This window comes from Dromiciops gliroides, chromosome 1 (genome assembly GCF_019393635.1).
Source record: "Dromiciops gliroides isolate mDroGli1 chromosome 1, mDroGli1.pri, whole genome shotgun sequence".
Classification (NCBI taxonomy): Eukaryota; Metazoa; Chordata; class Mammalia; order Microbiotheria; family Microbiotheriidae; genus Dromiciops; species Dromiciops gliroides.
Genome location: NC_057861.1, coordinates 56,784,360 through 56,811,416, shown reverse-complemented (window position 1 = coordinate 56,811,416; position 27,057 = coordinate 56,784,360). Strand labels below are relative to the sequence as shown.

The 27,057-nt window shown below is 44.6% G+C and overlaps 1 protein-coding gene across 1 annotated transcript in view; it reads right to left on the bottom strand.

Annotated features, from left to right (window-relative positions):
• SBNO2 (strawberry notch homolog 2) overlaps window positions 1–26,787 on the bottom strand; it is a 67,951-nt gene extending 41,164 nt beyond the window's left edge. The window contains exons 1-5 of the mRNA XM_043976139.1: window positions 26,608–26,787; window positions 11,016–11,162; window positions 2,672–2,758; window positions 1,730–1,826; window positions 133–293 (exon numbers count right to left, since the gene is read on the bottom strand). Coding sequence (XP_043832074.1) covers window positions 133–293; window positions 1,730–1,826; window positions 2,672–2,758; window positions 11,016–11,162; window positions 26,608–26,652 — 537 coding nt within the window. The 5' untranslated portion in view covers window positions 26,653–26,787. The remainder of the gene's footprint in view (window positions 1–132; window positions 294–1,729; window positions 1,827–2,671; window positions 2,759–11,015; window positions 11,163–26,607) is intronic.
• Between the last annotated feature and the right edge of the window lie 270 nt (window positions 26,788–27,057).

Below are 27,057 nucleotides of genomic sequence, written 5' to 3'. Positions count from 1 at the left end.
ATCCATCATGTAGGTGACTAGTCGATGAAACTCACTTTTGGCGTTAAAAATTGGCAAATGACAAGGAAAAGCAACTTAATATGCAACAAAGATGATTCCCCACCACCCCAAAGTGCAAGGACACACTAATACCTGGCAGGCATAAGTGATGGCTTCTAACTGTAGTGCTGACAACGACCCGCTGTCGGCCGCTGAGGTGGGCAAGGAGAGCGTGTAAGTGATGTCAGGTGGAGGAACACTGGACAGAGTACTTGTCTCGACCACACGGTCTGGGTGATGTTTTCCAATTTTAGCTGGAAAGAATATATTCCACAGTCAAAAGAAAAGACGAGCTTTCTCTACAGAAATAACCATGTTGTAGCAAGGCCTTTTCTTTGCTCCTCAACCAGGTGGTTCCAACTTTCTCTCTACTCAGGGGGAAAAAAAGGAGACAAGGTGGTGTCTTAGAAAGAGCATAAGGGTGGCAGCTACGTGGTGCTGTGGATAGAGCACTGGCCCTGGATTCAGGAGGACCTGAGTTCAAATCTGGCCTCAGACACTTGACACTTACTAGCTGTGTGACCCTGAGCAAGTCACTTAACACCAATTGCCTCACGAAAAAAAAAAAAAGAAAAGAAAAGAAAAGAAAAAAAAGGAAAAAAAGAAAAAAGCATAAGGGATCCAGAGGAGGGGGCCTATCAAATGCAGGTTTGGCAACTTAATATTTGTGTGACTGTGGGAAAGCTATGTCATTTCTCTCAGCCTCAGCATACTTACCTGTAACATGAAGAGATTGAACTAGATCATAGCTAAGACCCTTCCTTAGGTCCTATAATCCCATGAGAGTGACAAACACCTCAGTTTTGTGATTCAAAATAAGCTAATTCTAGAAATGTTATTACCATGGCTTTAGGGTCTTTCTAGACTCAAGTTCTTCAAAGTTTCCAGACTAGGGCTCCCCTTCAAGGTGCAGGAATATGGAGGAGGGGGACACTGGAGGTGTGAGGAGGAATACAAAATGAGTTGTATGGGCCTCAACATCTATCGGTTGTACTATCAATGAACCTTAACCAGGTTCCCAAAGGCTCACTTGGGTGTCAGGCGCAGGGGACACTGAGAAGCAGTGAAAAGAGCCCTGGTTTGGGTATCAGAAGACAGACCTAGATCTGAGGGTCTGGGATGGGGGACAAATCCTGGTTCTGTGTGACCTAAAGCAAGTTCCATCACTCTTCTAAACCTCGATTCCCTCTACTATACAGAGGGTCGGTCTCACAGACATGAGGTGAACGTTGAGTGAGATGATGCATATACAGTGCTTTGTGAATTGGAAATCATATTTATTGGTTGAGACCACTCGAACCCAGGCCTCCAGGCACTTCCTCAGACTCTCTGCATCAGACTTGTGAGCTCCCTGGCTCTTTTCTCTTCTCCAGTTTCCCCCGTCTTCCTCTGCTTTTGTTTTATAGATTGGCTACATTTCCTTATCTCTGCACTCACTGCTCCCTAACCTCCCCCTTCCCCCTTACACAATGGAAGCATCCTGAGGACAGGGGTGGTTTCATTTATATCTGTGTATCCACATGGCTCAGAAAGAAAGCCTGGCACAGAGATGACTGGGAGATGTTTGCTGAACTGAACTGAGGTCTGTGGAGGCCTCTGAGGCTCACGGCAGAGAGAAGGGAAACCAAGGGAAGAGCAACAAGAAGAGCGCTAAGCAGACAGCCAAGTCCAGTCACTGCTGGCTGCTCACATTTGGATGGGATGTAATCAGCGTAGGTTTCTGCATGGCCCAGCTCTTCTGCCTCTTCTTCATCACCCTCATCATCGTCCTCTGGCTGAGTCTGCGACTGGAAGAGAAGAAAGCCTTGAGGATGGCAAGATGCTACGGCCACAGGACAAGGAGGCAGGAAGTGTAGGGTGGAACATGGACTTTCTAGACTGTGAGGCTCTAGGCAAAAATCACAGCCCCTCGGGGGGACTTCTCACCTCTAAAAAATGAGTGAGTGCTATTAGTTAATCTCTAAAGTTCTTCTCAACTCTGACATCCCATGTCCTTAGGACCCTCCCAGTTCTGACATTCTGTTCTAAGGGTCCTCCCAGCTCTGACATTCTCTGTGCCAAGGTCCCTTCTAGCTCCAACATTGTATATGCTAACCATTCATTCATTCTAACTAGTCCCATTTCTAATCTATTTCCAACCATGACATTCCACGTTCTAAGGGTCCTCCCAGCTCTGACATTCTGAGACTTAGATGAAATTCCATTAGAATTTCCAACAGAAGGGGGACAAACAGAGGAAAAATTCACATCAGTCTAGTATACTAGCTGGATGCACTTCTGCCTAAAAAATGGGAGAGGGATGAAATTGAAACTCTCTACTTGAATCTTAATGAGACACATTGGGCTGTGTCCCAGTAAAAGAGATAACTGAAAGTTGTCTGAACCATAACTGCCACCCAGGAAGTTATAATCTTTCAGGACCGGACTTTCCAAAATGAAGTGTGTTCTCAGGAAGTGGAACTGGTAGGGGAGTGTCTGCATAGGGAGTTTTCCAGGGTGTGTACCCACACCCCTCTTTTAAAAAAACAACAAAAAAACACAACCACCTTCTCATTCTGTAAAGCTCCCTACTGGCGTAATGCTGTGGTTGGGGGGACAGGAGGGTCGGCAGAGGAAGGAAGGTGCCGCTCACCTGGTAGCTCACGAGCAGTGGGGTGTTTGAGATAGCAGCAGCAACTGAGTCGTCCAAGCCTAGAAACTGTCCCGCAGATGCGAACAGCTGGAAGGGAGCAGAAAGCAAGCAAGTCAAACAAAAGGTGCTCTGGAATCAGCTGTGTCCCAGTGTGCCTTATCTAAAGGCAGCCCAACGGCCAAGGCCTGCTATGGTGGAGCACGTGGCTGAGGACTGGCTCTGGAGACGGGGTGCCAGGGCCTTCTGTCCAGTCTGGGGCATCTCTGGAGAGTTCCTGAGGTTAAGCAGGCCGGTCGGCTTGCCCCACTTTCTAAGAGTTATCTGGTTTGCTTTGTGAGAAGCAGAAGAGTAGCTGATATATCGCTCATGTCGTATTTCAGCAAAATTATAAAGCAGCTTATTATTAAAAGGTGTCAGAGATGGTAGAGAGGAAGCCTCAGACATCTCTATTCCAGTTTTACCTTTGCATTAACTACTTGTTTGATCTCCAACATAGCACTTAAGCTTGCTGGGCCTCTGCAAGGTTTCTTTCTCTACAGAAAAGAAGGAATGGACCGGATAATTAAAATGGGCCCTCCCAGCTCGGGCATTCTTGTTCTAAGGACCCTTCTAACGCTGATGATCTGGGTTCCAAGTGCTCTATCTGTCCCCCAACTCAACCCATTGCCTTGAGTATTCCAGATTCTTTGCTCAAAGTCTCCTTCTCAGGTCAGAGAATCACAGGGTTTACAAATAGAAGCAGACCTGAGAGGTTACTCCTTCATCTTACAGAAGCAGCAGCTGCAGGCCAGAGAAAAGGAGTGGCTTGTCCGAGATCACAGAGAGAATAAATAGCACAGTCAGTATTTGAATCCAGATGCTTGGATGCCAAATCCAGTACTTCTGTTCCTTTTTTTATTATGGACTTCAACATCAACATACATGGACATTTCAATTACATAAAGAAGACAAGAGGGGCAGCTAGGTGGCGCAGTGGATGGAGCACCGGTCCTGGAGTCAGGAGTACCTGGGTTCAAATCCGGCCTCAGACACTTAACACTTACTAGCTGTGTGACCCTGGGCAAGTCACTTGACCCCAATTGCCTCACTAAAAAAAAAAAAAAAAAGAAGAAGAAGACAAGAGGATTATGGTATATGAAACTGTAAAATCCATTAAAGAGAGTTTTTAAAATATATCCCTTAAACATAAAACCCAGTCCCCTTTTCCCCTCCACATAGCTGCATCGGCCTTCTAAAGCTCTCCAAAGTTAGACAGGAGGTTAGCTTGGGTCTTGTCACCACACCAAAGTCCTCCCCCTGCTGGACTCTGGCCACTCCGGGTGGCTCCTGGTCACTGCCACTTGCATTTAGAGGGACTCTCCTGACAAAAGGGCATGGGCAGGAAAAGGATCTAAGGCCCATCTGTGAGACATGGCTCCAGACTGGGAAGGAGGGAGGGAGGAAGGGGGCAATCACACTAGTAATAGTCACACACAGTGACTAAGAGGTGAGGCTGGAGGATAGCTTGTCTGTGGGTGTGCTGTTACCGGTGACGCCTGGGCCCCACCCACTGCTTGGCTCTCCCAAAGGTTCTCATTTCTGGGAGGCTCAGAGATGCCAGAGAACTTTTTTCCCAGCCACCCTATGAGGTAGGTGGCATGATCCAAGCATTATTACCCTCATTTTGCAGGTGAGGAAACTGAGGCTCAAAGCAATCAAACAACCCACAAGCATTTACTACATGGCTGCTATGTGTCAGTAACTGGCATAGGAGCCGGAGAGATAAAGACAAAACAGGGAAACACTTGCTACCCTCATGAAATTTCCATTGTATCAGGAGAAATGCACATAATGAAGAGGTATCAGAATGTAAAAAATAGATATGGAATAAACACAAAGTAAATCCAAGTGGGTAAAATTCAGGGCAGTCTGAGAGGGGGCACTGGAAGATGGAGGGATCTGGAAAGGCTTTGGTCCCACAACTGATATGTACCAGAGCCAGGGTGGGGTTCCCAGTTCTAGTCGCTCCTCAATAAGAAAGATAATCACCTCCCATGAGAAAGGGACTGACTCCAAGCCTCAGTCTCTTTCCCTCTGCCTTGGGGTCCCTGGCTTCTCACTGCTGCTAGCTGACAAGAAACCTGCGCACTCAGAACGAAGGGAATTCCATCAGCGAGCCTCCCTCCTTCAGGCGGCCCACGGAGCAAGGCCAGAGGACTGTCTGAGCCTCTGCTTATGGCAGATTTGAAACCTGGGCACCTAACTTCAAATCTGGTGATCTTTCGACTTCACTCAAAGCTAAAAGTATCCCTAGGAAATGGGGGCAAGAGGGGAGAGGGGCCATTGGAAGATCTCTTTGCCTTACCAGGAAAGCCAGAGTAGTTTCTGAGACAAGCTCCTGGAGGGGGCACAGGGTGCATGCCCCATCCTCTACACAGCAGGGAGCCCCGCCTCTTCACATAAAGGCAAATGGGGAGGATGGGTGCTGGCTTACCTAGCTACACTCCACCTCACTGGAGGAGCAATGGAGGAAGTTGGAACGTGTGACGGCTCAACGAGCCGCAAAGAGCACAAACTGAGGTCCTTGGGAGAAAGGAGAGCTCCCTCTACTCCTGTTAGCCACCATTTGGATGTGGCTATGTGACTATCAAAAGAGGACCCGACCCCCACAAAAGATCTTCAAAAGAAGAACACCGAACAGAGGAGACTCAGAACTCCGACGGGATTGAAATTTGCACACAAAAACACAGAACTAGGCTCATTTGAAACAGGCAAGGACGTCAGGGGACATGGTTATTTGGGCTATCAACTTCATTTACAGAATCCCAGAGCAGGATGGGACCAGAGAGGTAGGAATACTCTCTATAACCTAGTTTCTTAAACTGTGGGTCTCGACCCCAAAAGGGGTTGTATAACTGAATGTGGGGGGAGGGGTCGCAAAAAAAACTTGGCAACAGTAAAAGGTTATGTATACATTTTTTAATACCTATATACTTGGGGTTGTGTACAAATTTCTCAGGATGGTGGGGGGGAGGGGGGGGGGCAAAAAAGTGCTACAAGTGGAAAAAGGGTAAGAAGCCCTACTCAATAGCATGTCTGATAGGATCTACTTGAAGGGACCAGGCACCAGGAGCTTACTATCTCACAAAGCAGCACATTATATTTTTAGACAGGAAGCTATTTGAAAGTTCTTCCTTGGGGCAGCTAGGTGGCGCAGTGGATAGAGCATCGGCCCTGGAGTCGGGAGTACTTGAGTTCAAATCCGGCCTCAGACACAACACTTACTAGCTGTGTGACCCTGGGCAAGTCACTTAACCTCATATGGAGTGAGTTAAGATCATAAAATTTGGCCAAAAACCTAAAGCTTTTAGGAACCCAGGTGATCACTGTCACCAAGTGAAGGTGAGGGCTTCAAAAAAAGAGTCAGATTTGGAGTGGAGACAACTGGTTAAGATGATGCTGTCTGACGAATTTGGATTTCTGAATTCTGGCTTGAGACACAGGGATGATGGGCTTCTGGCCAGGGATGGAGTGTCCCTAAAAATACTTAAGTGGATCTGTAATAATCTCATTAATGTGGGTATTCCCTCCAAAAAGGGAGGTCACAGCAAATTCAGGGCTACTTATCTTGCTGAGTCTTTTCCATATCTCCTCTAGGTTTGCCACAGAGAATCAGCCAAAGGTACTGGAAGCTTTTCTTGAATCTCTTGACGTTATAAGGCTACCAAAAGCTGTCCTTTAGTTATCCTTTGCTCATACCACATGATCCACCCACTTTTTGCACTTATATGGTTTTGGATACCATTCTCTACTCAGCTCCTTAATAATTTCTTATTTGTGATGTATTGGCAAATGTATCGCACTCACTTATGCCCACCAGGCATCTTTTATTGCCCTTTGGATGATCCTCAATTTCAATTCTTTGGAGAGTAGAGTTGCAGTTGTATAATATCAGAAAAATATTGGTATTTAAAAGATGGGATTTTCTTTCAGGGAGAAACTTGAGATTATTAAAAGGCCTTTGCAATTAACCAAGGGTAATGTAATCCACTTTCATGTTCCATTCTCAGCCCAATTCATTGTCCATTTGCAGTGTTTGCATCTAATGGCAGGGGAGGGGGAGGAGGGCACTGGGCTTAAAAATATATTTTACTGTAGTCTTGAAATAAAGGAGGATAAAGAAAATTATTGACAAATATCCACCAGGCTAGGAGGTGAAGAGGGTAGAAGTTGACATCCAGAAATTCAGAGAAAACATCCAGGAAAGAAGCCTGCTCCCACTCAGATTCCCACACATGAATGTGCCAAATAAGGCTAACAAGCACGGGCGAGTAAAGAAAGGGCTACAACTCAAAATGTTTAGTCCTGGGTCAAAAATATGGCACAGCATGCATGATGGTCCAATGGTGGGTACTATAACAAGAAGAGAGGGGCAGGCTGGCCCTTGGGGCTGGAAAGGTGGGGAGGAGACATATTGTACTCTTGGCAAAGGGACCCTATGGGCTACAAGGCCCATAGGTCAGTAAGTGTCTCCCTCCTCACATTTTGGACCCGTGGGGCAAAGTGCATCCTAAAGCAAGAATATAAATATGCTCCCTTTGGTATCACTGAGATTTGGGGAGATGAAGCCTAGGGAGGGGATGCAGTTCTGGAATAGTGTACTTTATTCAAAAGGGGGTAGGTGAGTGGTAATGGCATTCTATGTATGGTACTCATGTAAAGAAATCCAGGACCCAGAGCACAGTGAGCAGCATTTGGGTGACTAGTGGAAGCTGACAGCAAAGCATGACAGCTGCCTTCATGATTGAGAAAAGCAGCTATACTGGAGCCGATTCTCACCAAGAAAAGACTAAGCTACCTGGTGGTGGGGGTGAAAATGACGACTCTATCTGAGAGTCTGGAATCTGGAAAAGAGAAAAGGAAGCCAAGTCAAGTCTGACGTGAATGCTAGATTAGGGGAAAGCTGATCTTACAGGGTTCAGAGGAAGAATCAAGGGTATCCTAAGAGCTACAGATTTACTGCTTAAGTCAACCCAGGAAGGTTAGCAAACACTCAGGAATGAAATTAAGTCATAAAGAGAAATGATTCTGTTTAGGGGAACAGAAAAGAAGGGACGTCCTGTTTAATTAGGTCAATGTGGACATACAGGAAACTCAGACAAGCAACTTAAATTTAAAAAGACATGTAGAGGGGGCAGCTACACGGAGCAGGGGATAAAGCACTGGCTCTGGATTCAGGAGGACCTGAGTTCAAATCCGGCCTCAGACACTTGACACTTACTAGCTGTGTGACCCTGGGCAAGTCACTTAACCCTCACTGCTCTGCAAAAAAACCCAAAAAACCAAACCAAAACAAAAAATAAAATAAATAAAAAACCCTCCAAAACAAAAACAAAACAAAAAGACATGTAGAGATGATGAGAGAAAGGGCCAATAACACAGGCTGACTGCAAAAGCATCACAGGGCCTGGTAAGAAGAGCATCAGAAATATTTGAGCTCAGAATAAGCTGAACTTAGTGAAAGAAAGCGCCAAGAAACAAAAGGGGTTTTGAGTAAATGACTGAAGAAAGCATTTACTAAGCACTTAGCACATCCAAAGCTCTGTGCTTAGTGCTAGAGAAGCAGACAAAGGCAGTCCCTGCACTCCTCATGCTGAGGAGAAAACCTGCTGCTCCGTGTAGATCCGATAAAGGATGATGGAGGGAAGGCAGAATCACTCCATTCCAATTCTGCTTCTGCTTTCTGTGTCAAGGAGAAAAACTGACAGACTGGAAAGGTGAGAATAGAGGTGGTTGATGGTGGGACGATCCCCAAGATCAGCAGGGAGATAAGCGCTCCAGAGGAGCCCAAGTGGCCAGGTCCAGAGGAACGACATTCCTGGCAGATGTGACTGATGAGTTAGCCCCCTGGGAAAGATCTCGGAGAATAGGCGAGACACCACAAGACTGGGCGGTGCCCAGTGCCGAAGAACGGCAGATGTAGACTTGAAACAGGGACAAAATCAGAGCGGTCCTAGGGTAGAAGTCTTGAGTCTTCCACTTGGAGAGAGAAGGGTGCACAGCTCCTTATGTGCCCCTTCTGATTCTCCTTTTGAACCCAGGTCCCCTGGCTTCAAATCAAGTACCCTTTGCACTCTATCATGCTACTACTGACTTCTTCTCTCAGAGCTTAACAAAGTACAAGTCTTTCCTCTTCTCTAGGGGAGTTTGCATATTTGAAGAAAGTGATCATGTCTCCCTAATTTCTTTTTCTTCTTTAAGGAAAACACGCCCAATTCTTTTTTTTTTTTGGGGGGGGGGGCAGTGAGGGTTAAGTGACTTGCCCAGGGTCACACGGCTAGTAAGTGTTAAGTATCTGAGGCCACATTTGAATTCAGGTCTTCCTGAATCCAGGGTTGGTGCTTTATCCACTGCACCACCTAGCTGCCCCCATGCCCAGTTCTTTTAATGGAGCCTTGCTTAGCCCTGAGAGAGAAGCCTCAGCACAGAGATGGGGCCGTGCTCAGGCTTGGTGCAGACCCTCCTGGAAGGCAGAGCCTGGGGCTCCAGGATGGGGCCCGACACTGGTAATCAGGTCTATCACTGCTTGTCTTGGACACTGGGCTTGTCTTTTCATTACTACAAGTTGGGGCTAGAGAAAAGAGTGGCTCAGTCCGCAGCCATCAACCCTATCAAATGGCCAGAGAAATATGAGAAGTGAAGCATCCATTGAACTCTCTCTCTTAAAAAAAGAAGAAAAAAAAACAACACAAAAAAACACCCATTACTGGAAGACTGAGTCATAATTACCAGAGCAGCTTACTGGAGGGGGAAAAAATAACAACTTGCGGGTACTTTTTGTTTGTTTGTTTGAAATGCCATTATATCTGACCATAAGGTTAAAGTGCCCGGCCCTCTGGGCCCTCCTGTTAAATCAAGAGGCTCAGATGAGAATGATTTCCACAGAGTGACTCCTTTTGGAATCTCTGGCTCCCTTTCAGCACCGTCTCATAGGCAAGGCCTTTCCTGGCTCCTGATCCCGTCCTTCTCTACCCACCCGGAGGGGCTGGGGCCCTCCTAGCTGCAACCTAATTTCTCTGCATTTCCATCAGGTATATTTTGCTTTTATTTATCATCATGAATGTTCCTTTGCCTCAGGAGAGTGTAAATTCCTCAAAGGCAAGTCTTATTTCTTGTTGCCTCTGTATTCCTAGGGCCGAGCACAGTGCCTGGCAGACAGTAGGCACTCAATAAATGCTTGTTCATAGGAGAAAGGCTCGAGTTGGAAGGGACCCCAGAAGCCATCTAGTCCAACCTTCTCATTTGACAGACACAGAAAACCTTGAAGGGGGCGGGGGAAAGGATTTGCCCAAGGTCATACAATGGATTATTATACCCATTTTCAGACAGGGAAATAGATTTAGAGAAAGTAAGGAACTTGTCTATGGTCATACAAATTTTGACATAGACTCAGGTCTTCTGACTCCAAACTACAAAGTTAGTATGTCACAGGTACAGGATTTGAACTCGGGTCTCTTCCAAGTTGAAGGCTTCCTCCAACATGTCATGACTTCTTCTCAGGGTTGGGCACTGCTCATCTCTGACTAGGCTTAAGAACGTCAGCCAGCCTCACCAAAGCCAACCTCAAATCTCCACATTTTCAGGAAAAGCTGAGTAGGTTTGACAAAAATCACACATGTATTTGCAGACAATCCTCAAAGCAAGTAGCTTAATTCCCTCTGAGAAGTACTAAGTGCTAGTAGTAAGTGAATAGCGCAAAGCCACCCATTTGAAAAAAGAAGGGGGCGGGGGAGATAAGTGTGGAACAAGTCTCCATACAACAGCAAGAAGTGACTGAGTGTGACTTTGGACAAGTCATTTTCCTTTCTCTGGGTCTCAGTTTCCTCATGTGTCTAATGAGTGGAATGAGATGATCTCAAAAGTCTCTTCTAACTCTCACAAGGTATGAACCTCTAAGTGATTTTGTTACAAAAAAGACACAACCAAAATAACTATGTTTCATGCAGGGGAAAAGTGGGAAAGCGATTTTAATCAAGGAATAAATTTTGAAAAGGGATTAGACTGAGTCTGCACAGCTTCAGAGAGCAGCTTTTTCAATGAGTTCCAAATTTACCCAACTGTCCTATCCCTCCCCCACCCCTTTCTATTTTGTTCACAAAGAAACTGTCAAAGATTTTGACAAATGCCTTGCTGTAATTCATTCACACTGGGTTTTCTATTATCTCATCCTCATAATCTACCAGTCTGGTAATTACCAAAAAAGAAAACCAGGCTTGCTGGGCTTGTCTTATTTTAGGTGAATCCTTGCTAGCTCTCAGTGCTCACTTCTGTGCTTTCTATACATTGTTCATTATCAATAACTGACCTCTTCTTGGTTTTGTGATGGAGTGTTCACATCCCAGAGAGTCTGGCTGAGGTTTTCAGCAGGCTGGAAATCTGCAGAGTCAGCAATATCTGAGAGGGAGCCAACAGGTGATGAGAAAAGGGAAGTGTCATCGAGGTATGAGGAATCCTGAAAAAAAGAAGATGGACTGTCATCAAAGAGGATCTGATCATTTGCATTCCACAGATGTGCACTTATATTTTGTACTGCCCATTTGAGGAGCCCAGGACCATCCTGGCTACTGTGGGGCACACAGACTCTGGATGAGGGCAGAAGACAAATGTCAAGAAGGTTTGGCAGCTTCTAGGGGGGAAGGGAGTGGAGAGAGACTGCATTTTTTGGTATAGGGATCTCTCAATAAGGAAAATTAAGTCTATCAAGGCAGATTTGGGCTCTGAAACTTCCAAGCTTAGAAAGCTGCTTGGGCAAGGTGAAGCTAAGAGGCTTGTGCAGTGTCACAGAGCCAGAACAAGGCAGAGGTGGGAAGTGAAACCAGGCTTTCTGAAATCCTGAGGACACCCTAAACCAGACGGAAGAAAGCTGCCAATGTTTGGAAGGGCCTGGGTCATTGAGCAGTTTGGACAATGCCCATCAGTTGTCAGTGGTGGGATAGGAACCAGGATACCCACTGATGCTGGCTGAAAGGGGGACAATGTGGCATCCCAAACAATCTACACAATCCCTGCCATGGCCCGGATTGCTGTGCCTACATCAACACCAACCGGTCTCCAACACCAGAAGGACCAGGATGGGCTACATCAGTGACCATCCCTTCCAAGGCCAGCGGGGCCAGCTCCATGGCCCAGAGGACAAAGAGACTTCCCTAACCACATCAGGAAGGTTAAGAAGCCCTGCCCTCTCTCATGGCATGGCTCACTTTTCCATAAAGTTTTATACCACATGAGTCAGGGAGAGAAAATATAACCATTTTGCAGATGAGCAAACAGACTCAGGAAGTCACCTGCTTGCATCACTTACACAGCCAGGCCGCAAAGCTAAGCCTCTAGAATCCAATTTCAGTGCATGTTCTGTTGTGCCGTTGCTGTGTTAGATACTATGGCGAGGTCAGCCTGACCCTGAGCTATTGCCCAATCCAATGAATAGTTGTGGGAGAAATGAGCTTGGCTTCCCTCTTGGTCTGTCTCACAGTAAAAACCCAGTTTCCCAGCAAGCTCTTGTAGAGAAAGTCCATCAAAGCATTTCCCAGGCATCTGCCTTGGGGATGAAAGTAATGACTGCCTAAGGAAACGGGAGATTTTTAAGTTCACAGCAAACCTAGTCACTCAGACCCCTGGATTCCAGCTGTGCAAATGTCCAGGGAGTTGAATGCCTGTGTCTCTTCAGAATTGGGCAGTTGTTCCTTAAGCAGTAATTGGACAGCTCCAGCTGCTTTGGAAAGGACAGGACACTGTCATCCATCAGGACTGAATGGTCTAAGAAGTGTCCTTAATGACCTATGCCCACTCCCCAACCCCCTACACAACCTTCGAGGGGATGGTGATAAGAAAGACAACTCAAAGACACATGTCAGAGTTTACATTTTGATGGGGTTGGGGGAGGTGCACAAAAACATGCACATATAGGAAATACACATGAGGAGTGGGGAGAAAGGCCTCATGCAGACAGTGCCACTTGACCTGAGTCTTGAAGGAAGCCGAGGATTCGAAGAGGCTAAAGTGAGGAGGGAGAATGCTGCAGGCAGGGGGAATAGTCAGTGCCAAGGCAGAGAGATGGGCAATAGGGAATTGGGTGTGAAACACAGCAAGAAAACCAATGTGGCCAGACTGTGGAGTGCAGGGAGAGGCATCGCAGAGCTCAGTCACGCCAATGGCCCTTCCAGCTTGGAGATGCTGCATATATATGCTCACGGTATGCAAAGGGTCACTTCTCAAGAGGACAATACGGACAGGTCACCTGGACCTACCTTGGTGGTGGGATGGGAGGAGCTCTGCAGAGGGGTCTCCCTAACCTCCAAACGTCTCTACCACAAGTCTGGAACCCTCTTGTTGGAGAGCCAACTAAGAAGATTATAGGATTGAGAGCTGGGGGGCGGAACTTGGAGACATTCTTAGTCTGAGGCCTCCTTTTTACAGAGGAGGCAGCTGAGACCCAAAGAAGAATGAAGGAACTGACCTGAGATCAGAGCAGTAGGAAGAAACAGGGCCAGAATCTGAACCCCACAATGCTGACTCCAGATTTGGGGTTCCTGATACTATACCATCATGAATTCGCTCTGGTTCAATTTAACCCAAACCTTTAATAAGAGGCAGCATGGAGAGGGGTGGGGGTGGGAAGAGTCAGGATGATGTGGGTTCATGATTTCCCTCTGACATCCTGTGTGACTCTGGGCAAATTACTTCACCTCTCGGTCCCTCAGGCAACTCTCAGACTATACATTTAAAAATTACCCATCATCTTCCATCAGTGGAGGGGATTTCCATTATGATGAAATCTCAGCTCAGAACCTCACTCCCTTAGGATGCCTTGAGGAACTTATAATTCAAAAGAAGGGGAAAAATAGTTACACAAAGGGCAAAGGGATGACCAGCCAAAGGGTATCAAGTTATGTGAATCAAGAGCACTTTATATAAAAAGCTTCATCACTGCTTTTTGTTTTTTGGGGCTCTACCTCGTAAGCTTTCCCTTCTAACAAAGGAGGGAGATAGTTCCTCATCTTATCTCCTTCTCCCTACTCAAAGAGCTATCGTTACTAAAATAAAAAGAAAGAAAAAATAAGTTCAGCAAAACTAATCAAAATATCACCAAAATCTGACATTATGTATAGGTATCACTCATCCATAATCCTTCACTTTTACAAAGAAGTGAGAAAAGTACATTTTATCAACTCTAAGAAGAAACAGAACTACAGTGGGCTTAGTCTTGCTGGATGGAGGGACCAAGTTGGAGAGGAAAGACAGCTAATATAAAGCATGAGGCCCTCACTGATGACTGGTGGACTCTATGGGGTGTCCCAGGGATCCAGTGGGAAAGGATAAAGGCCTTGGAGTGCAGAGAAGGGAGACAGATGGTTCCCAAGAACTAAAATACGAACATTGATTTTAAGGAGGGCCAATCTTTGAAACCCAGTGACCAAGGGTACATTTACAGGGATTTTCTCTCTACTATTGAATTGGACTTTTTAAAAATTTATTTTTTATTTTTTTGGCAAGGCAATGGGGGTTAAGTGACTTGTCCAGGGTCACACAGCTAGTAAGTGTCAAGTATCTGAGGCCAGATTTGAACTCAGTTACTCCTGAATCCAGGGCTGGTGCTTTATCCACTGAACCACCTAGCTGCCCCAAATTGGACTTTTAAAAAAAGAAAGAAAGAAAAAATAAGGGCCAAACCAATCCAGTCATGAGATCTCATCCAATAGTCTCTGACTCTCATCAGTGGTCCTGTGGCGGGCGTGGACCGCTTCCTTACCCTGGGGTTTCGCTCACTCTCTTACTAGGCATCTCTTCTTCAACCTGTCCCCACAACGGCAGGCTGGAGGTTCCTGAGAAAGGTTCTAGGTAGCCCTTGTAGGTGGCTCCTCTCCTCTTACCTCATAATGTAGCTCCTGGGTGCTCCCCATTCAACAGTTCAGTGGGCTGACTAGATTTTCTTAAAAATAGATTTTAATGAATACTTTTTGTTTGTGCATCGTGTAAATGTACCCCTCCCAAAGAGAAATCCCTTAAACAAAGAACTTTGAAAGGTAGGTGTGGGGGGGGGGGGAGAGATGACCAAAATTCAGCAGAATTGATCAACACATTGAAAACAATCTGACACCCTATGCAACGTTTCACACTCGTGGATCCCCCACTTCTGCTGAGAGGTGAGAGGGGGTGAAGTGTCTTCTCCTATCTCTTTTGTGGGGCCAAGTCTGTCTTTTATAATTCTGCAGCACTGATTTTAGATCGTTTTTTGAGTTTTGTTCTTTCCATTTGCATTGATGTGGCCACTCAATGTTGTTTTCTTGGCTCTGCGTACTTCACGCTGCATCAGAACGTGTATGTTTTTCCATGCTATATTCATTATATTTGTTATTTTTTACAGCATAGTCAGGAATAATAAAAATACTTTACCTCCCAGGGTTGTTGTGAGGATCAGATGAGATAATATTTGTGAAGAGCTTTGGCGCCTGGCACACAGTCGATGCTACATGCTATCTATCTATCTACTTTTTATCATTATTATTTTACATCCATGAACAACAGTTCCAATCGATGGACATTTACTTTGTTTTCTAGGTCTTTGCTACCACAGAAAGTGCTGCTACAAATATTTTGGTGTATGTGAGGCCTTTTTACCACTGACCTCCCTGGGATATGTGTGTAGCAACAGAACTTTGGGTCAAAGGGTAGGGACATTTTAGTCCCTTTGTTTGCAAAATGAAAGTAGGCCTGCAGAGAGGTATGTGTTAAGGCTCCCCGGATGTCCCGGGCATCTCACAGCTCTTGCATGCTGATGTCCCTTCTTGCCTTCAAGAATAGTTGTTCATGATTGTAACGTATAACCTAAGGGCAGCTAGGTGGCGCAGTGGACAAAGCACCAGCCCTGGATTCAGGAAGTTCAAATCTGACCTCAGACACTTGACACACTAGCTGTGTGACCTTGGGCAAGTCACTTAACCCTCACTGATTGCCCTGCTCCCCTCCCCCCAAAAAGTAGTAATATATAACCTATACCAGATTGTTTGCTGGATTTGGGAGGGGGGAGGGAAAGGAGGTGGGAGAAAATTTTGGAACTTAAAATCGTACAAAAATGAATGTTGAAAACTATTTTTAAATATAATTGGGGAAAATACTATTAAAAAAAAGATAGCTGTTGATGGGCATGGAATCAGTGTTGCATGGGTAGCTCTGCTATGAAGGAGAGTTACTCCTCTGCTAAGCTGGGCTACTAGTCTACTCTTATGGGCACCAATGTGACCCTTTTGTTGAACAAAACTGTAGCAATCTGAAAGGCGCATCCTCTATAGAGTTTCAGAGTTGAAAGGAACACTAGAGCTCAGTTAGTTCAACTCCTTCATTTTATAGAACTTGGGGAAAAAAAGCCTGTAAGGGTAGGGAAGCTGGCCAACATCATGCCAGTCAGTGGCAGAGCCAGGCCTAGAACCCAGTAAACTGTTTGGTGCCCTGGGCTAGAAAGCTTTCCTTATGTCATGCCTCAGTGCACTGATTTAATCTCCTCCCAATCCCAAGGATCCTTTTAGAAATCCACTTTAATTCAAATAATTTCAGAACTGGAAGAGCTAGTTGATCCAAACTCTACTAAAAGTGAGACTCTCCTCTCGAACACACCTTACAAGCAGTCATCCAGCCTCTATCTGAAGACACTGGTGGTGGAGAACACAGTCCTGGAATCTCCCATTCCTACTGGAGAAGGAAATGAGAATCGTGCCACTAATATAATGAGAGTGAATCTCACAGCAACTTTCTGAACTAAGTTCTAAAGATATCTCCATTCTGAATCTGACAAAAGTGAGATTCAGGGAGAGGAAGTCCTTTGGTCCTGGTCACTCGGCTTAATAAAGAAGTTGGGACTTTACTAAATCTAAGTCCAGGGTTCTTTGCAATAGACCATGTTGCCTCCAGCAAGAACAAAACTACCCAGAGGGGCTGAGGATGGCACCTCATTTGCCAGGCTGCCAGGTGCCTGAAACTGACAGGAAAGAAAAACTTCTCTCTGTATCCAAAGGAAGCCCTCCCCCAAGAATGTTCTGCTGCCTGTGACAGGGCTGATGAACAGTCTCCCCTGGCAAGCATTCTGCACAGCTCATGGGAAGCAAGCGGGGAGAAGCAGGAAGAGAGCAAGGTCTCAGGAACTTGGGACTCCAGGAGAATAACGATCTTTAAAAAGGAAATGAAAAGGTCAACATTTGCAACTTTGCCTATTTTCCACCAGCAGTCTGATGATATGAGGAGCACTTGGGCAGTTTTCAAAAAACAATTCAATAAGCATTTATGAAGCACCTACCAGGTGCCAGGCACTGTGATAAGCACTGGGGATAGAAATCAGAGAAAGAAGGGCAAGCCCTTGTCCTCAAGGAGCTTGCAATTGAATAGGGGAAGACAACAAAGAGGGGCAGGAGGTTTTCTGGAGGAGAAACCAAGCAGAACTGCTGGTAGAAAATGGAGATTTACCTGCATGATAGAACAAACCCTACAATCAGAAGATATTCGTGGGGCAGCTAGATGACGCAGTAGATAAAGCACTGGCCCTGGATTCAGGAGGACCTGAGTTCAAATTTGACCTCAGACACTTGACACTTACTAGCTGTGTGACCCTGGGCAAGTCACGTAACCTTCATTGCCCAACACACACACACACACACACACACACACACACACACACACACACACACACACGAAGAAGATACTCGTTCTAGAGCTGCCTCTGCCCCTCACTAGTCTTCCCATAAAACGAGATAATATTGGAACAGTCTCTATTTCCTGGGCCTGTGATATTCTAGTGAAACAGGTCTGTAAAAGCACCAGACAAATGTAAACTACTAGCATAATGAATAGGGCAGCTGGGTGGTACAGTGGATGGAGCCCTAGGCCTGGAGTCAGGAAGATGTGAGCTGAAATTATCCCTCAGACACTACTTACCAACTGTGTGACCTTGGGCAAAACATTTAACCCTGTTTGCCTCAGTTTCTTCATTTGTAAAATGAGCTGGAGAAGGAAATGGTAAAATCACTCTAGTATCTCTACCAAGAAAACCCCAAATGGGGTCATGGAGAGTCAGACATGATGGAAACAACTGACAACATTTTAATAACTATTCACCAGACCTAAAACTGCACATTTACAAAAAGCTCTCCTCATAGCAACACTGTAAAGAAGGTAGTTTGAGGATTATTCTTACCAATTTAAATATGGAGAAACTGAGGCTGAGAGAGGGAGAAAGGTTTGTTCAAGGACAAATAGCCAGGAAGTGGCAGAACTGAAATTCAAACTCAGATGTTTTTTTTTGGCAGGGCAATGAGGGTTAAGTGGCTTGCCCAGGGTCACACAGCTAGTTAAGTGGCAAGTGTCTGAGGCTGGATTTGAACTCAGGTCCTCCTGAATCCAAAGCCAGTGCTTTATCCACTGCACCACCTAGCTGCCCCCCACCCAGATGTTTTATAACTAGATGGCAGCAAAACTCTAGAGGCCCACTCAAATTTGAAGAAGAGGGAGAATACAACACAAGTCATGCCAAAGGCCAGCTCCCGAATGATGCAGGGTAACTGGATAAAGCCCCATACCTCACGGGGAGAAGAGGGACTATTAGATAGATAAGACTGGAGTATCTGGGAGCACATAGATAATAGGTGGAGTATCTAGGAGCCTTGATACCAAAAGAATTCTCACAAGCCTTGAGTTTAGCTTTCTATAATTTAGGAATGAGATACAAAGGGTTTTCTTACCTTTGATAATTTGAAAGAGATGTGAATATCTCTGTATAAAACACCACACAGCCCGTAATATCTACCAAGGCTCTGGTGGTTAGGCCAACATCTAGACTGAACTAACTACAAGACAATTGGAGAGGGGGCAATAATGTAGAATTGAACATGATTCCTTTTCCATTAAATTGGTTTGTTTGTTCTCAATAAACCCTATAGTCAGGTCTACTGAGTATGGATTTTGGCTTTTTGTCTCTAACAATCGCAGATACTTAAGGTACATACCTATATGAAGTGCAACTTTTAAAAAACCATAAAAGTTCACATTTACATAGTGTTTTAAGAGGTATAAAGATAGGCAGACCATCCTATAACAGCTATTGGAAGAAGTATGCTCACTGAATTAAGATTTCATAGGACACCCACAACTTTTAAGGAAAAAAATGTCACGAAGAAAAGTTGAACAGGCATGGATGGGTTGCAACTGGCATACGTGGATGGAAAATCCACAATTGATAAGATCATAGAACCATCTGGGGATGGTGGGAAAAGAACGTTGGCCTCGGAAGGCAAAAAACAGGTAGGAGCTACGCTTATCTCCCAATCCCACTCTGCACGGTACTATGGCAACCTGGGTTTACTTCTTATTCTCCAACTAGCCTGAGCTCCAAGGAGGTGGAGACTAATTTTAGCTCACTTTAAATAGTTCACAGGGACTCAGAGGTCTGAACATAGTATGTGCCTAGTAAAAGTTGGCTGATTTGTTTAAAGACCAGCTCCAATAAAGACTAGTTATGCAAGAAGAAGCAAGTAACTTGACCTCCCTGAGCCTGTCTTCTCATTTGAAACTAGGGGCAATGATACTTGTAGCTACTGACCTCACAAAACTACTGAGGAAAAGCCCTCGGAAACCTTAAAGGTGCTATAGAAATGGAAATAGTTGTTCTATCCCCGAAAGAGACTAGACCACATAGAAGATGATTAGGAAATCATTGTCCAATTAATGCATGGATGTATTCACCGCATTTCCGACCAACACTGGGCAAGTCCCAGGCTCTTATCTCAACCCCCACTTTTGAACGGTAAAATTAAACCATTAGAGTTGTCAAAAACTAGAAATATAGGAGGGGTCTACTGACTGGGGAATGATTGAACAAACTGTAGTGCAAGCAATATTATAGCACTGTCAGAAGCAATAAATGTGAAGAATTCTGAGAAGCATGGGAAAACCTGAGCTGATGCAGAACAAAGTAGGAAGAACTAGGTAAACAGTATACACTATTAGTAAATACTGTAAATGCAAAGAACACTATCTTTTCCACCCTCCTCCCCCCCCAAAAAACTTCATGAAAACGGACATTGTGTAATTATAATCAGTCAAAAGTTGTCAATATACATTATTAAATGCCTACTATGTGCCAGGCATTGGCACTGAGGATACAAAAAGAAGCAAAAGACAGTCCCTGCCCTCAAGGGGCTCAGTCTAATGGTTACTAGGCTTGACCACACCTGCTGAAGAGATGAGAAAATGCACTTCTACTTCCTCTTTGCAAAGAGAAGTGTCATACTGCATACACTGCCTATGTGGAGCTTACAACCTTTCTATGAGACTTGACATATAGACATCAGGAGATGTGACTACCCTTCAGTGAACATATATGAATGATCAATATTTCCCAAATGAGAAAGGCTGGTCCATGGATAGAGACACACAGTTCATCACCAGGCCTATAACCTAAATGTGTCCAGTTTGGTAGAGTCTTGGCCAGCTCTCTTGTTCTGCGGAAGTGGAGGGGAAGAGACCTAGCTCAGATCACTTGCTGCTAACTTCTCCCTCATTTTACGGAAGGGGAAACTAAGACCCACGGAGAAGAAGAGACTTAGCCAAGGTCAGCCAGGAACACTGTGGTCATGCTGGGCTGGCATGTAGTGGCCCCATGGCACCATGCTAAGATTTTCTGGATTCTACCTCTGGGGGAAGTTGAGCAATGTAATTAAGAGACTAGACAGACTCAGACAATCCAATGCTTTAGCAACAGTTAGTGTTGGGTTAATCACTCCCCATGGGCAGTGCTCTGTCCAGTTAGGCTAAAAGTGTCTCAAATGACAGGGCTGATTCTATTTAAAAATCCCAGTGCAATCCCATAAAACAGTGAGAAATGAGATCAAGGTCAAGTTACCAGGCAAAGGGGCCCTCTGGGATAGACCCTGAATGAATAATGGGCCTCACAGCCACTGTTCTCACCTTCTCCCAGCTCATTCATTAACCTTTCCAGAGACTGATCATTTCTTCCCCTGCTTTAAATGATGGAGCTGGATGGAAGAGCAATGAATCTGTAAGGATGACAGAGAACCAAGGATGGCATTTTGGGGTACCTGGGGCTGAATCCCAGCACTGCTATTTCTCATCTGGGAAATTTCAGGCAAGCTATGTCACCTCCCTAGGTCTTCGTTTGCTCATCTTTAAAATTAAGGGCTTGGATTAGATAAGTTCTAAGGTCCCCTTCTTAGTTATGATCTTAAGAATCCTAGTTTTGCCATTTTATGAGCCTTGGGCAATTTACTCTTGAGTTTTGTCATATGTAAAATAGGCACCCTGGGCCCTTTCCCATCCCACATTTCAGAGGGAAGTTGTGAGGATTAAGTAATAGCAATCTAGCCTCTGGAAGACTTGATGTTATAGAAATAACAGCTATTTATTAACAACTCAGAGATTTCTGCAACTTCCCCCCTGTGCTTTCTTGCCTGAGAGAGGTCAGGAAAAGACTAAGAAGGAGCAGAAATGATCAGGTTGGAAGGAGTGTGGTCTACCCACACAAGACCAACATTTCAACTAATTTATCAATATACATTTATTAAGGGCCTACTATGTAACAGAGACCATACTAGGAACTGAAGATACATTGACAAAAATGTAACCGTCCCTGCTCTCAAGGAGTTTACCGTTTATAATAATAGCTAGCATTTAGATAGTGCTTTAAGATTTGCGAAGTGCTTCATAAATATCTCATTAAGTTCTCAAGGCAACCTTAGGAAGTAGGTACTTTTATTATCCCCATTTTACAGATGAGGAAACTGAGGAAGACAAAGGTGAAGTGACTTGACCAGGGTCACACAGGTAGTGTCTAAGGCTGGATTTGAAGATGAGGTCTTCCTGACTCACTGTACCACCCAGCTGCCTTACACTCTAGCCAGAAGAAAGAATACATACATATATAGCTGGATACAAGTTAATTGGGGGCGGGAACACTAGCAGCATCACGTAAGGTTCCAGGTAAAAGGTGGAGCTTGAGATGAGGTTCAAAGGAAACTAGGGATTGTGAAAGATGGAAAAGAGGTGGGGGCCCGTTCCAGGCATGGGTGATAGCCACTGTAAAGGCACGCAGATAGCAGATGGGGCTGATGGGTTTTAAATGACAGAGGAGTTTATATTTGAGAGACCATAGCTAGCCAGTAGAGTTTATGAATAGGGGAGAGATGTGGTGACACTAACACTTTAGGAAAAATCTCTTTGGCAGCAACTGTGTGGAAGATGGATTGGGATGGAGGAAACTTGGGGCCAACACTCCTGATTCCTTCCTATCAGGAAGGTCAGGTACCAAAGACTGTCCTTGGCCCACAATATCAAAATGATAGGGGTAGGCCAAAAAAGGAAAAAGAAAAAATTTTTAAAAGGTTTGTCCAGGGGCAGCTAGGTGGTGCAGTGGATAAAGCACCAGCCCTGGATTGGGGAGGACCTGAGTTCAAGTCTGGCCTCAGACACTTGACACTAGCTGTGTGACCCTGGGCAAGCCACTTAACCCCCATTGCCTCAGGAAAAAAAAATACAAAAACAAAACAAAAAGGATTGTCCATATCAAGGTTGGAAAATTCTAAATCTCGACTAAAGAAGATGGTGAATAGAAATATAAGGTATGTTTGGAGAGGAGGTTATCAGGGTTCAGAATTATTTGAATCCATTCAACCAATATATATATAAAGCACCTACTGTAAATACTTTTTGGAGGACATACAGCTAGGCCAAGGTAGGTGGGTTAAGTGTATATGGCATTGTGGAAAAAGCCCTGGAATCAGGGAGAAGTAAGAGAGCTGGCACCAGTAGTGTGACTTTGAGGAAGTCAATAGCCCTTTGTTCCATTATATTAATATAATATATATATATTAATTATATTATATTATATTATAATTATATTATATTATATTAATATAATATATATATATTAAACTAAAAAAATATTTTTTTTTTGTTTTTTTGCAGGGCAATGAGGGTTAAGTGACTTGCCCAGGGTCACATAGCTAGTTAAGTGTTAAGTGTCTGAGTCTGGATTTGAACTCAGGTCCTCCTGAATCCAAGGCCAGTGCTTTATCCACTGTGCCACCCAGCTGCCCCTCTCACAGACCTTGTAAACGAGTGGTGGGTCCAGGCCTAGATCCCAGGTCTCTTGGCTCCAAGTTCAGGCCTCTATCATACTTTAGTACTACAAGTCTTTTCCAGCTCTAAGATTTGATAACTCCAAAACTTATTAGAGATATTAACCATTAGCAACTAAATTGAATTTACTTAGAAACCTGCTCAAGGAGAGAATACCTTTTTTTTTTTTTTAAGTTTTCAACATTTCTTTTCATAAGATTTCTAGTTTCAATTTTTTCTCCCTCCCTCCTCTCCCTCTCCCCTCCCCAAGACAGCAAGAAATCCAATATAGGTTATATATGTACAATCACATTAAACATATTTCTGCATTAGTCATGCTGTGAAAGAATAATCAGAGCAAAAAGGAAAAACCTCAAAAAAGAAAAAAACAACAAAAAAGGAATAGTATGGTTCAATCTGCATCTAGATTCCATAGTTCTTTTTTCTGGATTTGGAGAGCATTTTCCATCATGAGTCCTTTGGAACTATCTTGGACCATTGTATTGCTGAGAAGAGTCAAGTCTATCACAGTTGATCAACACACAATGTTGTTGATACTGTGTACCATGTTCTCCTGGTTCTGCTCATCTCACTCAGCATCATTTCATGTGAGTCCTTCCAGGTTTATCTGAACTCTTCATGCTCATAGTTTCTTACAGCACAATAGAATTCCATTACGTTAATATACCGCAACTTGTTCAGCCATTCCCCAATTGATGGGCATCCCCTCAATTTCCAATTCCTTGTCACCACAAAAAGAGCAGCTATAAATATTTTTGTACATGTGGGTCCTTTTTCCTTTTTTATGATCTCTTGGGGAAAAGACCTAATAGAGGTATTGTTGGGTCAAAGGGTATGCACAGCTTTACAGCCCATTGGGCATAAGGAAGGAAGAATACCTTTGCCTGTAACACCAAGGTAGTACAACAGAAAGTGCCTTGGCACTTGGAGCTTGATGAATGAGGCACAAGGTTGGGTTCTGACACTTTGGGCCACAAAGAGAGGCAACATGATATAAAACGACAAGCCTTGGATTTAGAGCCAGAGGACCTGGGTTTTAATCCTAACATTGCTCTGCAATGTGACTTTGGACAATTTATTTTATTTCTCTGGGCCTCAGTTCTTCATCTATGAAAGGAGAGGGCTAGATTAGATGACCACTTCAAGGTGTCTTCAAGATCTAAAATCTATGATGCTACAACCTACCTGAGCCTTGGTTTCAATAAAACACGGATAACAAATCTCACGAGACCTCCCTGCCTCATGGCAATGGGAAGGAAATAATAGTTTATTTATTTATTTATTTTAATGGGGCAGTGGGGTTAAATGACTTGCCCAGGGTCACACAGCTAGTAAGTGTCAAGTGTCTGAGGCCGGATTTGAACTCAGGAACTCCTGAATCCAGGGCCCGTGCTTTATCCACTGTGCCACCTAGCTGCCCCGGGAAGGAAATAATAGTTTATTAAAGTGCTCCATAAATATGGATTATTATTATTCTTATTCTCTCTGGAAGAAACAAAATACAGGAAACAAAAGGTGAAGTTTTGTGTTTCTGGCATAGAGATTTGACTCCAAGATAATTTTCTTCCAAACTGCAGCTGTTGAAACTATTTCAGCTTCTCCAAACTAAGCAACATGTTATTCAAAAATAGCATGTGAAAATAAAGAAGCACTAAATTTGGAAAGTTTGCACCCAGAAACATTCTTTGGAAAGATGGGGGAGGTTGTAAAGGAGCTGAGATTTCTAACCCAGTATGAGAACTGAGGTGGTTAAATCAACCAATGAGCCAACAAGGATTTCCTGAGGCCTACTATGTGCCTAGGCTTGGGGGACAGAGAAGGTCTCCTGTCTAATACAGTCTAGTGGGTTAGCAGCTGCAAACCTAAGACACTGTAGCAAATCCGCACCACTCTGAGGCTACCTGGGACTGTGAATCAAGGGCTAATTTCAAAATGCTGCCTGCCCCCTTACACTTATACTCTTATCTGGTGCCTTTTGCTTGATAAAAGGTTTTTAAACCCTTCAGAATCAGAATATCAAAGTCTGAACCCTACAGGCAACTGAGTCCAACTCTTAGAAGGACTCCTCCTCCTGATACATTCAACAAGCCATTTTTTTGTATCCCCAGAGCTTAGCACAGTACCTTGGCACACAATAAATGCTTGTTGACTTGGTCAGACACAAGCTTCTGTGGGAAGATCTCTAATGATGAGGACTTCACTACCTACCAAGACCAGCAACTACTCCATTTCCTGACAGCTCTGAATAAAGCATTTCTCCCTGTGAGAACAAACCCTCAGCCCCAAATTTCTAATTCTGGAGTCAAGTAGAACAAAGAAGATCCTTCTTCCCCAAATTAAAGACAGCAAATGTACAGCTTTTTCTTATCCAAGCTAAACGTCCTCACTTCCTTCAAGCAATCCACACATTCTAAAGTTTAAAGTCCCTTTGCCAGGACTTCAGCAAACTAGAATCTGGGAAAGATCCTAACTCGATCCTTGACTTGGAGAGCTCTACTCAAGCTCCCCTGTGCTTCTTTCCCTTGGGGTGCAGATGATCCTGGGGTTCTACAAGGCAATGCTCAGAGAGATCATGGGCCCAGATGTAATAGTCTGACAGATGAGGTCTGGCCACATTAAGTACAAAAGGGCTCATCCCCAGGAAGGCTGCAACCAGCCACAGCAACTCTCAAAGATTTACTAAGTCAGAGAAGAGCTGCAACTAGAGCTGGTTAGAGAGGATGGGTATGTGGATGAATCTGAGGCTCCTGAACTGTTATAGCAAGCTCCTCATGGTTGACAAAATGTTTTCCATGTACCCAAGTCGAGCCTCACAAAAGCTCTGTGCCACTGGCAAGAACAAAAGGCATCAAGGTCCGGCTGTAGAGGCAAAGGACCCGAAGGACTTCAGTAAAGGCAATCTCTCTCAAACTCATTTTCTTCATTTGTAAAATGAAGGGGTTGAATGAGATGGCCCCTATCATCCCTTCCACCTTTATGTCTATGATTCTGTGTACACAAGATTAGTATTCTTATTCAGTATGGATAAGAAAGCTAGACCCAGAGAGGGAAAACAACTTCTCTTGGGCCACATAGCTAGTTTACTAGATCTAAGGAATGTAGTGGCATGGCATAATGAGAACCCAGGAACAGGGATTCCTGGGTTCTCTTTCAACAACATTCAGCAGCGTCTTTACAAGTCCAAACACACTTGGTCCAACAAAAGTTTTCAGTTCTTCAAGGTCTATGTCTTCTCAAGTGCCTTCCAACTCCAGACAATCCTTTCTGAAGAACTGGTTGGAGGGTAATCAAAGGGGCTTAAAAAGGGGGTGGGGTAGGGGGTGGGAGGAGAGTGGAAAGATCAGGCCAGACTCACGGAACAGGAAGTAAGAATTAGAGGGAAGCTCAGAACACAGAACAAAGAACCTTAGAAACCACCTTCATTTTAGCAAACAGATATGGAAACTGAGGCACTGAAATGGAAAGTGATTTGTACAGAGTTGCAAAGCAAGAGTCAGAAGTAGAACCAGGGTTTCCAGCCTCCAAGTCATCTCCCATCCAATTCTCCTTCCGAAAGTTTCTAAGACTGACAAACAGGATTTTCTAGGAGCTGCTGTAAACCTTAAGAGCAGTATTAGACCTCCCCCAGTCCCGCCCCCCACTTCACCCAAATGCCTTGCTGGTCAATAGCCTACTCCCAGAAACTGTGAACTCTGACCTGGGCTCTATTATCCAAGGCCAACAAGAGACAGGCACAGAGACAAGAGCATGCGCAGGATTACCTGGTTAAGTGCTGAGAACTGGAGCCAAAACTGCATCTGGGCCATGCTACAAGGACTCTGGGCTTAGAGCAGCCCACAGGACAGGCGCCCCTTTCCCAGCCAAGCAGGGGGAAAGACACATTCATGACAGCAGCAGCAGCATCAGCAGCAGAAGGAGCAGCAAGGCCCAGGCAACTGACAGAGAGAAAACTGGCAAGGAGAGAGAGGAGCCTGAGGTGGCAGCCCTGGCTGGGAGGGGACAGAGGCAAGGAGATTTGCATAGGCTGTTTAGTCATGAAGCCTCTGCGCTTACTTCCTCTAAGACCAGGGCTGACTTTCAGGAAATGATGTCTGCTTGGTAAGTCAGTGAAATTACCGGCAGCGTGATGAGAATTACTGTATGTGGTGTAATTGAGCTGCCGAGACACTGTAAACAAAGCTGACCTCTTCAATGGGCTTGGATTTCACGTG